We start from the raw sequence: 14,292 nt of genomic DNA on the forward strand, positions 1-14,292 counted from the left end.
AGGAAGTGGCTCTGGTTATTTGCTTCTGTACCAGGTCGGGAGGGCAGTTGCGGGATGCGAAAGCTGTTGTCAGGTTGTTGGTGTAATGGTTCAGGGATTCCGGACTGGAGCAGATTCGTTTGCCACGAAGACCTAAGCTGTAGGGAAGGGACCGTTTGATGTGGAATGGGTGGCAGCTGTCATAATGGAGGTACTGTTGCTTGTTGGTGGGTTTGATGTGGACGGACGTGTGAAGCTGGCCATTGGACAGATGGAGGTCAATGCCAAGGAAAGTGGCATGGGATTTAGAGTAGGACCACGTGAATCTGATGGAATCAAAGCAGTTGAGGTTGGAGAGGAAATTCTGGAGTTCTTCTTCACTGTGAGTCCAGATCATGAAGATGTCATCAATAAATCTGTACCAAACTTTGGGTTTGCAGGCCTGGGTAACCAAGAAGGCTTCCTCTAAGCGACCCATGAATAGGTTGGCGTACGAGGGGGCCATCCTGGTACCCATGGCTGTTCCCTTTAATTGTTGGTATGTCTGGCCTTCAAAAGTGAAGAAGTTGTGGGTCAGGATGAAGCTGGCTAAGGTAATGAGGAAAGAGGTTTTAGGTAGGGTGGCAGGTGATCGGCATGAAAGGAAGTGGTCCATCGCAGCGAGGCCCTGGACATGCGGAATATTTGTGTATAAGGAAGTGGCATCAATGGTTACAAGGATGGTTTCCGGGGGTAACAGACTGGGTAAGGATTCCAGGCGTTCGAGAAAGTGGTTGGTGTCCTTGATGAAGGATGGGAGACTGCATGTAATGGGTTGAAGGTGTTGATCTACGTAGGCAGAGATACGTTCTGTGGGGGCTTGGTAACCAGCTGCAATGGGGCGGCCGGGATGATTGGGTTTGTGAATTTTAGGAAGAAGGTAGAAGGTAGGGTTGCGGGGTGTCGGTGGGGTCAGGACGTTGATGGAGTCAGGTGAAAGGTTTTGTAGGGGGCCTAAGGTTCTGAGGATTCCTTGAAGCTCCGCCTGGACATCAGGAATGGGATTACCTTGGCAAACTTTGTATGTGGTGTTGTCTGAAAGCTGAAGCAGTCCCTCAGCCACATACTCCCGACGATCAAGTACCACTGTCGTGGAACCCTTGTCCGCCGGAAGAATGACGATGGAACGGTCAGCCTTCAGATCACGGATAGCTTGGGCTTCAGCAGTGGTGATGTTGGGAGTAGGATTAAGATTTTTATGAAGGATTGAGAGGCAAGGCTGGAAGTCAGAAATTACTGGAAGGTTTGGAGAGGGTGATTTTGAGGAAGAGGAGGTGGGTCCCGCTGTGACGGAGGACGGAACTGTTCCAGGCAGGGTTCAATTTGGATAGTGTCTTGGGGAGTTGGATCATTAGGAGTAGGATTAGGATCATTTTTCTTCGTGGTAAAGTGATATTTCCAGCAGAGGGTACGAGTGTAGGACAGTAAATCTTTGACAAGGGCTGTTTGGTTGAATCTGGGAGTGGGGCTGAAGGTGAGGCCTTTGGATAGGACAGAGATTTCGGATTGGGAGAGAGGTTTGGAGGAAAGGTTAACTACTGAATTAGGGTGTTGTGGTTCCAGATTGTGTTGATTGGAATTTTGAGGTTTTGGAGGGAGTGGAGCTGGAAGTGGGAGATTGAGTAGACGGGAGAGACTGGGTTTGTGTGTAATGAGAGGAGCTTGAGGTTTGCTGGAAAGGTTGTGAAGGGTGAGTGAGTTGCCTTTCCGGAGGTGGGAAACCAGGAGATTGGATAGTTTTTTAAGGTGGAGGATGGCATGCTGTTCTAATTTGCGGTTGGCCTGTAGGAGGATGCTCTGAACAGCCGGTGTGGATGTGGGAGAGGAAAGATTGAAGACTTTTATTAAGGATAGGAGTTGACGGGTGTGTTCAGAGTTGATGTGTCGGTGAAGGATTAGGTAGGTGAGGGCAATGGATTGTTCAGTTTGGAACTGGTATAGGGAGATGGAAAGAAGGGTTGCAGCCAGAGATGGGAACTTTAAGTGTGAGGCCTTTGGGGGTAATGCCAAATGTCAAACAAGCCTGAGAAAATAAAATATGGGAGTGTAATCTGGCTAGGGCGAAGGCATGTTTGCGGAGGGAATGTAAATAAAACTTAATGGAGTCGTTGTGGGGGGTGTTGTGAGGGTGACATGGTATTAGAAGGTGGAAAGTGTAACATGAGGCTGAAATGAAAATGAAAATAAAATATATGGGGAGAGATAAAGGTGAACTAGAAAGCAACTGGAGATCTGGTGTGAAAAAAAGCGAAAAAGTGTTGGTTAGAGCTGGGCTATGTTGATCCTGTGGTGAACTTGTGTAGGTAGACAACGATGTGCATAAAGGTTAGGTGGTTGTGTTGCTGCCAAAACATGTTAAAGGGTGGAGAAATTTGGGAAAATTTCGAAAAAACTACGTGTAAATGTATTAAAAGGAGTGGTTTTGTGGTGGCAGATTATGAAAATGAGGCTAACAATTGTCTGACGAAGAAATAATGACGTTAAAACCTGTGGGAAGTGGCTAAAAATGATCAGTGATGTGAGAAAAATGGAAATGGAAATAAAGCAAATTCCGCTCCCGGGACTGGAATGACTCCTTACTCTCTCCCTTAAAACCCACATCCTTTCGTCTTTCCCTCTCCTTCCCTCTTTCCTGATGAAGCAACTGTTTGTTGCGAAAGCTTGAATTTTGCGTGTATGTTTGTGTTTGTTTGTGTGTCTATCGACCTGCCAGCACTTTTGTTTGGTAAGTCTCAAAAACAAAGATGATGTGACTTACCAAACGAAAGCGCTGGCACGTCGATAGACACACAAACACAAACATACACACAAAATTCTAGCTTTTGCAACCAACGGTTGCTTCGTCAGGAAAGAGGGAAGGAGAGGGAAAGACGAAAGGATGTGGGTTTTAAGGGAGAGGGTAAGGAGTCATTCCAACCCCGGGAGCGGAAAGACTTACCTTAGGGGGAAAAAAGGACGGGTATACACTCACGCACACACACACATATCCATCCACACATATACAGACATAAGCAGACATGTGGGTATGTGTACTTTATGTGTAGTATCATAGCAAATCAATACCATGCACGGGGCAATCGTTCAAGTTAAGGGGTTGGCAGAAGTTCTGCAGTCAACTGACAGTGGCAGCGACAAGCACCTGCCAACCACTAGCGGCACGAGTGCTAAGCCCCCTGTGTCATGAGTATGAAATGACTGCCCAACTGCAGTACTTCACAATTATTATGGAGTGGTAAATGAGTTCTTGATGAGCTGTTGTGTAGCTCCAGCTTAGATCAGACTAGCACCAACACAGTGTAGCTGCAACTTTCTTTGTGAAAGTAATATTTTGGGATTGGCCTCAAGCCTTACATTTATGTTTTCATTGTTGACAGATGAAGTATTTGACTTATTGTGGCTTTGTCAAGGACTTGTACTGTATATGGAATTCATCAAGGAGTCCCTGTATTCAAGTTAAGTACGAGGCTGACTCAAATGAAAACCTTCAAATGGAAGCCATTAGGAGCAAGGTCTGGTGAATTAGGAGTATGTACCAGACACTCAAATTTAATTTCCTGAATAGCCTCAACTGTCTTGTGGGCTGTATGTGCTTCGGTGTTGTCACACCATAGCAATACTCTGAAATCCGAAGTCTTGGTCCTTTACTCCTGATTGCAGGGCAAAGTTGATTTTTGAGAATGTCTGTATAAGAAGCACTGATACCGTCACTCCCCTATCCACGTAATGCTCCAAAATTACTCAATTTGCATTTCAGAAGAGACAGAGCATGACTTTTCCAGCAGACAGTTGAGTACAGAAGATTTTTGGTTTTGTCAATGAGATGTGGTGCCATTCCTTGTCTGACCTTTCGTTTCTGGTTTGTAACAGTGGACCCAAGTCTCATTGGCTGCAACAATTTTTCCAAGAAATGTATCACTTTTGGGGTGAAAATGATGCAAAAGCTCTTCACAGGCACCAACACAATGCTCTTTCAATTTGACTGTCAACTAACATGGCATCCATCTTGCAGACACCTTCTTGAAGTGCAGTACATTGTGAACAATATTCTGCACTTAACCAACACGATTCTTCAAAATTGTGGCTGTTTTGTTCAGAGGAACACCTCTGTTCTGCTTTACAAGATCCTCCACTAACACAATGTACACAGTGAGTCTGCCCTGGTCTTGTAACATCTTTCACAGAATTTGCACTGCTTTCAAACTTCCAACACCACACATACACTTGCTGCAATGACAAACATGATCACCATATTGCAGTGTCATTCTGTGATGAATGCCGATTGATTTGATGCTTCCACTACAAAGAAAACACATTACAGATCACTACTCATTGCGATGCATATTGACAGCCAGGCAGCCATCTTGTTGTGGATGCTGATGCCTTCTGCTGCATTACAGCATTACTGTGCCACTTGTCAGTCACTTTCTGAACTTCAAGGAACATTACTGCCACCTACCAACTCCAATACACAACTTTTCAAAATATTATGGACCTTTTAAGGTTTTCATTTGAATCACCCATGTACATTATATCAAATTCTCAAAGCTCATGTTCTCTCATTCCTTTTATTGTGTCCCAGAACCCATGCACCATCTCAACAGAACACAAGTAATTTTGGCAACGAGATCACCTGATTGCTTCATTATGACCACCCAGAAACTTTTTTTTTTTAAATGAAAAAGATCATTAATTGTCATGGACTTATATAACTACAAACTTATTTAAGTGATATTGATATGCAAGTGGAATTCAGAACCTGAAAATACACTGAAGAGCCAAACAAACTGGTACACCTGCCTAATATCGGGTAGGGCCCTCGCAAGCATGCAGAAGTGCCGCAACATGACATGGTATGGACTTGACTAATGTCTGAAGTAGTGTTGGAGGGGACTGACACCATGAATCCTGCAGTGCTGTCCATAAATCCATAAGAGTATGAGAGGGTGGAGATTTCTTCTCAACAGCACATTGCAAGGCATCTCAGATATGCTCATGTCTGGAATTCATGTCTGACTTGCTGGAATTCCCCAGGTATGTTAGAATGCACAATGGACATAAATGGATGCAGGTGATCAGACAGGATGCTTACATAGGTGTCAGAGTCATATTTAGATGTATCTGGGATCCTATATCTCTCCAACTGTACCCGCCCCACATCATTACAGAGCATCCACCAGCTTGAACATTCCCCTGCTGACATATAGGGTCCATGGATTCATGAGGTTGTCTCCGTACCCATACATGTCCATCCACTCAATACAATTTGAAACGAGACTCGTCTGACCAGGTAACATGTTTCCAGTCATCAACAGTCCAATGTCAGTGTTGACGGGCCCAGGTGAGGCATAAAGCTTTGTGTCATGCAGTCATCGAGGGCACACAAGTGAGCCTTCGGCTCTGAATGCCTGTTTCAATGATGTTTCGTTGAATGGTTTGTATACTGGCACTTCTTGATGGCCCAGCATTGAAATCTGCAGTGGAAGGATTGCACTTATGTCACAATGAACGATTCTCTTCAGTTTTCACTGGTCCTGTTCTTGCAGTATCTTTTTCTGGCCGCAGTGATGTCAGAGATTTGATATTTTACCAGATTCTTGATATTCATGATACACTCATGAAATTGTCATACACGAAAATACTGACTTCATCACTAACTCAGAGATGCTGTGTCCCTTCACTCATATACTGACTATATCACCATGTTCGAACTCACTTAAATCTTAACCTGCCATTGTAGCAGCAGTATCTGATCTAGCAACTACTTGTTGTCTTATATACGTGTTGCCTGTTTACTTTTATTTATTTATTTATTTCATTTCATGTTCTGTAGATACTGGTAGTGAATGAATCACAAGGATATGGAACATGTCAGATTCTAAATAGTTCAAATATAACTTGTATAAATACAATAAAAAGATACAATGTAAATAAAAATCAACTAAACAGTAGCACAATCAATTAACAGAAAATTGTGTTTCACATGTTACGGATGAGTGATATATTTATGATATGGAATGTGTCAGATTGTACACAGTTGAAATATATCTTACATAAATAAAAGATACAATGTAAATGAGATATCAGCTATACAACAGCACATTCAGTTAACAGAACTTTTTTGTTTCACATGTTAAGGATGTGTAATATATACAGGAGTCAAGATAAACTAAATATTCCAAAGGAAATACAGGAATACCAATAAATAATTGTCATATGCCTATGATAGAATTCAAAATAAAATTCATTATACTAAGTTTACACCACTTACAAATTTAGTGATTATATACTTTTCTTTCACACATTCATCAACTGTATAAAAAGAATTCTCTATCAGGTACTCCTTGAGAGTTTGTTTGAATCATTTACATACCTCTATCATTTACATACTTACCAATCATTTACATACCTACCAATCGTGTGTACATGTATGACATTACATTAATATTTAACCATGTTTTCTGGGTACTTCACTTTCTTGTTGGGCACTATGTAAAATGTATGTACTATATCTGTGTGCTGCAGATCCATATTAAAGGATAAATTGTGGTCTGGGGATGTGATGGGGTTGCGCGGGTGAGTAGAAGAATGAAGGAAGGCAGGTCACTGGAATGTGGTCAAACATTTTCCTCCTTTGTGCATCTGCTAAGAGTCCCCACTCGTTCTAGCCCAAAATGTCACAAGAAGCAGCTAAATGTGGTTCCATGATTATAACAACCCTTCTGCAGTATGCCTTATAAACCAATAGCAATGCAATGTGCAGACACACCCACGGTGAGTTTACTTTCCATAAAACCCATTAACATCACACAGAATACAGATATTAGTTACTAATAATAGTAATGCAAGAAGAATGTACAAACAGAACTTATGTAAATCTACACTCGGTGCTAGATGGGAAATGGATTATTAGTCATTGGGAATGGCAGCTGTAGTATTCTGCTTGGGAAATGCCGCTTTCCCCATCATGATTGATGCTCACTTTTCATTTACAGACAGACTATACCTCTCCAGCAGTTCCCACCAATTTCTCTTATGTGAGTAGACAAAGTAACTTTACTGTGCTCATATTTATATATATGTAGTTATTTTTGGTTCATTAAGTGAGTACTTATTTGCAGTTATTAAGTGAGTTTTTATATAAAATACATTTGTACCAATGATGTTTGAGAAGTGTTTTATTTGTAAGTGCAATGTTGTCTGTGACTTACGTTAACGGTAGTGGGATAGGGATTGGGTTGGTAAATGTAGAAGATGCTGGCTATAATTGACAGCATGTTGTAAATCCTTGTACACTATAGTGAATTAATGAATGGTAGGAATGTTACTGCACAGTCAGCATTAATTTCGTTGCTAGTGGACTCCATTAACCTCTTCCACTCAGGAATTACTGGTACTTTTACAGTGAGCTGAGCTGGATGGAGCCACTGGCCACACATCCACAATACATCTTGCTAGGTGGGTATCATTATGTCAGATGGGATGGGACTGAGCACATTCAAGTCTAGAACAGTAATCTGTTGCAAAGCATTGCTTGTGTGATGTTCAATTATTCATTCACCTTTACTTTATGAATACCACAAAACAGAATTGTGACAGACATGGAAGTAACAGTACCACATGACAAAGTTAATAAACACTACCACAGTTAAGGGTACCTGCTCAGTAAAAAGAAGGAATATTAAGGTTTAATATCCCTCCAGTGACTAGGTCATTAAAGATAGAATACAAGAGTGGATTGAGGGGGGAGGGGGGAGGGGGGGGGGGATGGAGAAGAAAATTGACTGTGACCTTTTGAAATGATCTGTCTAGATGTTTCCCTTCAGAAATTTTGGGAAACCCACATAAATTATTAATTAGGATGGCTAGACAAGGAACTGAACCTTGGTCCTCCCCAAGTGTAAGTCCAGTTTCAGTGTCTTAAGCACTGGACCATTTGCTCAGCAAATCCATCTGAATTGGCAGTGAAGATGAGTCGAACCTACTCAGAGTGGCATTATTGCTGTTGTTTAACACTATCTTATTAATGAAATAGACATTTCTGAAGAAAACAAAACACATAGAACACTTTAAAAGAAAATAAAGTATTGATTACTGCAGTGCAAAAATGATTGCCTGGAGTTGCACTGGTACTGTGCAGGCCAGACAACACAGTGCGACATTGATGGTGGAGAATGATTGTGTATGAGTGCTGCAATGTACACCTTGCCTTACAGTTAGAAGACACAACTCGTCAAGATTTCCTTCAAAAGAGAGGGAGGGGTGCAATGAAAATTAGATAGTGGCTTTTTGTCTGTACCTGCTTCAGAATAACAAAATGATCAACACTTATGTGTAATTGAATATGCAATGATGCCACTATGTCTTTCAATAATTGCCTGCATATGCAGTCTGGTGGCACCAGCAGCAGCAGCAATAGAAGCCCAGTCCCCTACTGAAAACATTTACATAGTCCCTGTTGCCATGCAGAACAGAGTTCACTTTACTGGATTGTAACAGCTTTTATCAATTCTCTCCACTGCTTTACTGACCATGTGCTGAATAAATACGTTCCACAGAGAAGCACTGTACACAAAAATTAAGTTACCTGCCACAAGTGTCATCTGCAAATGACTGTGGTGATCAGGAACTGAAGTATTAGAGCATCTTGATAACATCTGGGAGAACAGACAGCATAAGAAATGCATTCTCTAATTAGACACTGTTATGACAGCTAGTGAATTAACATCTAGTGACTAATTACTTATTTAAATTGATCCAGCTGAAGCACTAGTTCAGCTTCCTGCCATCTCACTGGTGGCGGGCCACTGCTAGAATGACAACTCATATTATTAGTTACAGCACTTTTGGTTGTAGATATGTTTACAACTACTACAAAAAATATACTTTACAAAAAAGACTCTTCTATAACACTGTAGTTTCATGGTATGTTAATAACACACCATGCAGTACAAGTGCATCTACACAGTTTTAAGTGGCAGTTATCACTGTAAGACAAATGTGTGCTGTTGCCTTGCATTCCTCTAATGCATAACTCCACTGCAACAATATATACATTAACTAGGATGGATCTCTCTCTATCAAATTATGAAAAATATTTCTGGATCAAGCTGATTCTCCTTCACAGTAACATTTGGAGATTTCATTATTTATAGCGCTGTTGTTTACAAAGCTATGTAGTAGAAAATGTAATCACACTCTGATACACATCAAGATACGAGTAGACAAAAATGTAATTTTTTTTTTTTTATTCAACATCTTAAATTTCCGGAAGTTCTTCACCAATTGCTTTCAAATTTTGACACAATTTTGCATTTGAATACGAGCATGTTTCTATATACCTACAGGAGTGCCATGTAGTATATAAATATAATATATAAAGGGATATATTGTTATAAAAAATCTCATCTTTGTTTGTTTTAAATCTTAAATCTCTGAAAGGTCTTCAATGTTTACTTTGAAAATTTGACACAAAGTTTCATGCAAATAGGCATATGTTTTTATGCATATATTTTTTAATTATGTAAGTATATAATACACAAAGGGGAAACATTTTTGCCAAAAATCTGAAAAATTACTTTACTCATTTACTTCAGATTTTTAGACATTACTATAGCAAACATTTGGACTTAACCTGCTGATGAAAAAAAGCGTTAAAATAATGTTTTTAAGACATCCAAATTAAAGAATCCCCCCATCCACAACACACACAGACATGCACACATGTTATATACACCTTATTAAAGTTGACGTACCTCTTATTGGATCGGGCTCTGATACACGTCGGACCTGCCTGCGCTTTACAGTTCTACTCCAGTCTGTACCCGTCAACATTGAGTCAATTGATCGCCTCAAATATTCTTCTGCTTCATCAATAAGAGAATCTGTCGAGTCCCCACTCTCCAGTTCCACGTCTGCCCGTAGATCAGGCAGTGACTGGCCAGGGTGTCCTCGATGGTGCAATGGAGCATCTGTAGCCATTAAGATGCAACATGACTGTAATTAGTGTGATTGGAACTTTACTGTATGCCTTTAATAAAAATTTCAACAAATAAAATATAAGAGGCATCTCATTCTAAAAAATTTTGTGCTCCTTTTTTAATAATTTTGCATCAGCAGTTCAAAATATTGCTCTATTCTACAAAGAAACTTTGAATTTTCAATAGAATATCCATGTAAACTGAACATTCTTGGCTAATTCAAAAGTGTGTGGCAAATCGGGACTCAAACTCAAGATATTTCCTCGATGTTTGTAGTGTCTTGACAAAAACAGTCATCCCACAACAAGCTCACAGCCTGAATCTGCACTAGTGTTCCAGTTTGATAAAAATTTTAATTGACAGAAAACTAATTTCATTTAACTTATTAGAGTGAAATTTGTTTTCTGAAATGTGGAGCACAGGCTGTGGCTAACTCATTATTCAAAACATCCCTTCTATAAGAAAGGTGTCAAGGAAAGCCTCCCAGTAGCTTGGAAAAATACACTAGAACACAGGCAATTAAAACTTTTAGTAGGTCTAATGAGCTTGGATAGTACAGGTGCTAGACCACTGTACATTAACGACAAAGATGTGGGCTTCTGTCCCTGCCTGGCACACAGCTCTAATTTGCCTTGGAAGTTCATCTTTTCATTAAAAACACACATTGTTGCATTAAATTCCAAAAGCCAAAGGAGAAGCAAGGTATTAACTATAAATTCTTTGTAACTGTACGACACTAGCACATATAGGACTTAACCATTTTAGGACATTTAGAATGACACGTTTTCATATAACATAAAAGTAATGCACAATCCTGAATTGATATTAGTTCACAAACCTGCACGGATACCTTGATACTAACTGAATACATACAGCAATTCTGGACTGTAAAAGGCTCTACTCCCATGGCCAATTTTTCACTACTACTCATTTCAAAGAGACACAAACATAAATGACTTTTATCAAACCTGAAAGCAACTCATTTCTTCTAGCATTTGATTTTCCAGGGTGAATATAATAGTCTATAAAAATATATATAAAAGGGATTGAAAGAAATGGATGCCTTTTATAACAGACACAAAATATTGTAAAACTAACTAGTTTTGAAAAAAGATATTTTGATACTACACAAATATTTTACATTATTTCTTACCAAAGAAAGTAACTCTGTTTCTCGTTCTTGCTTTTGACAATCTTGCTTGGGGCTGTTTTGCAGACCAATATGACGGAGTATACAAGTCTGCTTCAGACTGTGGAGTAGCATAGGAAGGTGCAAATGGAGTAATGTGACCCCACCGGCAACGTGTTGGTGATGAGGGAACAGAACCCCATGTCGGCTTCTGCGGCACACCTGCTTTGTGATAGGAATCTGGAGAAGGTCTCCACGAGTACCTCCTTTTGGATTCAGGATATTCGTATGATGACTGATGGGTTATGGATGTCAGTGACCCACGATAACGAGTACTCCCTGGTACACTGTCCCATCCGAGCCTGTTTTGAGAACTACCATAGCTTATTGGGCCACTCTGTGAACAGTCACAGGATGGAGACCAAGCATCCTTCCCATAATCACGAAAATGAGAATAGCCTGGAGATATCAGACTAGATCCTGTGTGCCCATCATGTCCTCCATTCACATTCTTCATATATGCATGAGCATGAGGGTAATTCCTACAGAGAGCAGGACCAACCACTCCAGTGCAGCCTCCTTCAACTTCATCCTGGCAAAGATGATCTGCACTGCGTGAAAGCTCTGGTACCATACTTGTGAAGTTGATGTCAGACAATAATGTTCTTCGTGCCTCTCGAGTTTTTTCAGAGAGTCGTAGGGAATACTTGTTTGGCAGTTGTTGCACTGGGAGTGTGAATTTTGATGGTAAGGTTGTAAAGTTGTGCGCCACCTTATGTGCTAAGTAGCTTTCAGATTTCCAGTGAGATGGTAATGCAGTGATATCAGTTTGTGCTTCAGACTCTCTTTTTATGGCATTCTTTTCTGAAAGAATGGGTCTCACTGGAGACTGTTTGCATTCAGAACCACTTGTTTTACTCACCACTGGTGAAAATTTTACAGTGGCGCTCCTTGGACTGGCAGAAAACAAAACCGTGCCATGGCCTCGGCTACCTGGCAGTGGGTCACGCACTATTGGCTGGTGGATAAGGGGATTTGGTAGAGTGTTTCTTCTGGACACACGTCCCTGTTGCTCAATTTCATCAACAACTCCACACTTTGATATGTCTGTTTCCACTAGTACAGACTGTGTCCATACTTTCGTCAGGTTAGATTCTTTTGATGCATCTTTAGCATCTTCTATTGATCCCCTGTCCTCACCATCTGTCTCTTGTGCCTCTTCAGGTAGTTCATCAAAATGGTCAGCCTCAGAAAATTTCACCAAGACACTGCCCGGCTGCCAGTTCTCTGCTTCAGTTATTGATACGAGGTCTTCCTGCAGCATGCCCAACTCTTTTGTTTCCTCTGTCGTAAATATGAGTTCGATGTCATCCACCTCTTCAGACTCGTTGTCAGACTCGCCGGCGTTCTTGCCACCCTGTGGGGATACCTGCTCCTGCTCACTGCATGCTGATTTGTCTCCACTGCTCTCTGACAGTGACTTGATGACTTGCACTTGTTCACCTTTCTGTGTCTTCGTCTCATCTGAATCCAGTTTAACAGCATCTCTATTGCCTTTATCAGCAACACTATTCTCAGTATTCTCTGTAATTTGATTTGCATTTTTTATAGCTGGAGAAATAGTTTGGAGATTATGTGCCGCTTGTGTAGTAGCTTCAGCACCTTTTACTGGCACAGATGAAGTAGTTACTCTTGCCTCTATATTATCCCGCACAGCTTCAGCGGAGCTTCCTGTTTTACCTGGTAGATCCTTTCCTTCAACAATCAATTCTGAACTATCTTTCAGTTTTTTGTTTGTGGAAGACTCCATGTGTTCAGTAGCTTGCTCTACTGCAGACTGCTCCTCACGTGGGTGTAATACATTACCCACGGTTTCTGGAACATTTTTTACATCCAAAATTCGCTGCCGCAAAATGTGGTTTTCCAGTGAGAGTTTTTCAATTGTGTCTGTGTAAACAGCACTCGATCGCACTTTAAGTCGCAGTGCTTCCAATTCTGTACGTGACTTATCGAGGGCCACACGTAAGGCAACAACTGTCTGATGCAGTGCCCTCACTGTCTCCAGGTGCTGTGTGTCAGGGGCCAATGGAGCAAACATTTCCCCACATTCTGTGCTTTCCATTCAGCTTCTACTGTCATGACTATACCCTTATATCACGCAGACAGTGACTTTTTGAAGCAATAATCCTAGATTTCTCACTCCCCTCAAAAGTAATTATGAATATTGCTCAGAGTGCCACAGGAGGACTACCTTCAACAATCTGAAACAAAAAGAGCAGATTGTAATATTATAACAATTGTCCACATTGTGGCAGGATACAAATGCTACATAATGATGAGAGAATCAAAGTAATATTCAAATGAGTATTTGATTAAAGAGCAACAATGTAGAAATTGTTTGCCAAGCTTCTGAAACATTTACTGAACTAACAGCTGAGTAAGTTAAGGTAGACTAAAGTTATCTTCGCCTGTTGTGCATTAGTAATTATTTAAATATCACCAGTTTTACAACTAAATCTTAATAAAAAGTAACTTGACACCATTGCAGAAAATATATACGCTTACGAAAATTCTAACGCAAGCAAATCACTTGGAAAGTATTAAATATTGACAGCAGTGTAAAAAAAATAATAATAATTTTCAGGCTGTCATGTTGTTATCTGATGTGAATGTGACTGTGATTATAATCCAAGACAGACTGATCTGTCACCATCAGTGCACATACATACATTGAATGTAATCATGAATATAATCAGTGATACTGCTTTCAACAATGTAGTATACAGTTTATCTGATAATTAGCCTATTATAGCTTTTTCAACAAATCAAAACTGTCACTTACTCAGCCTCACACACAACAGTAATTGAACAGGGAATATGGAGAAACTGAGTTAAGCGTTTTTAAATAAAACTGTCGTAGCACATGTCTAAATCGATAAGACTTTTCATAACAGAAAACATTGCACAAAGGTCACTCAACAACTGCCCCAAGGCAGAGCAATGGGGAGGCAGAGGAGGGGATAATTGAAAGGCCTCCACAGTTCACCTGGCAAACAGGTTTCAGGTGCTGTCTGTGGCTGCTAAAGATCCTGAGCCATATGCAGTCAGTTGCCCCATTTCAGAGGGAGATTCTCAGCCTGCAAGATATAATCATTCACAGATAGTGAG

General features: G+C 40.6%; 1 protein-coding gene across 1 annotated transcript in view; it reads right to left on the reverse strand.

The window, feature by feature from the left end:
• Positions 1 to 14,292, reverse strand: part of LOC126162729 (uncharacterized) — an 85,552-nt gene that overhangs the window by 55,774 nt on the left and 15,486 nt on the right. Inside the window, exons 2-3 of the mRNA XM_049919390.1 lie at positions 11,149 to 13,385; positions 9,771 to 9,986 (exon numbers count right to left, since the gene is read on the reverse strand). Coding sequence (XP_049775347.1) covers positions 9,771 to 9,986; positions 11,149 to 13,246 — 2,314 coding nt within the window. The 5' untranslated portion in view covers positions 13,247 to 13,385. The remainder of the gene's footprint in view (positions 1 to 9,770; positions 9,987 to 11,148; positions 13,386 to 14,292) is intronic.

Source organism: Schistocerca cancellata, chromosome 2 (assembly GCF_023864275.1).
Source record: "Schistocerca cancellata isolate TAMUIC-IGC-003103 chromosome 2, iqSchCanc2.1, whole genome shotgun sequence".
Lineage (NCBI taxonomy): Eukaryota > Metazoa > Arthropoda > Insecta > Orthoptera > Acrididae > Schistocerca > Schistocerca cancellata.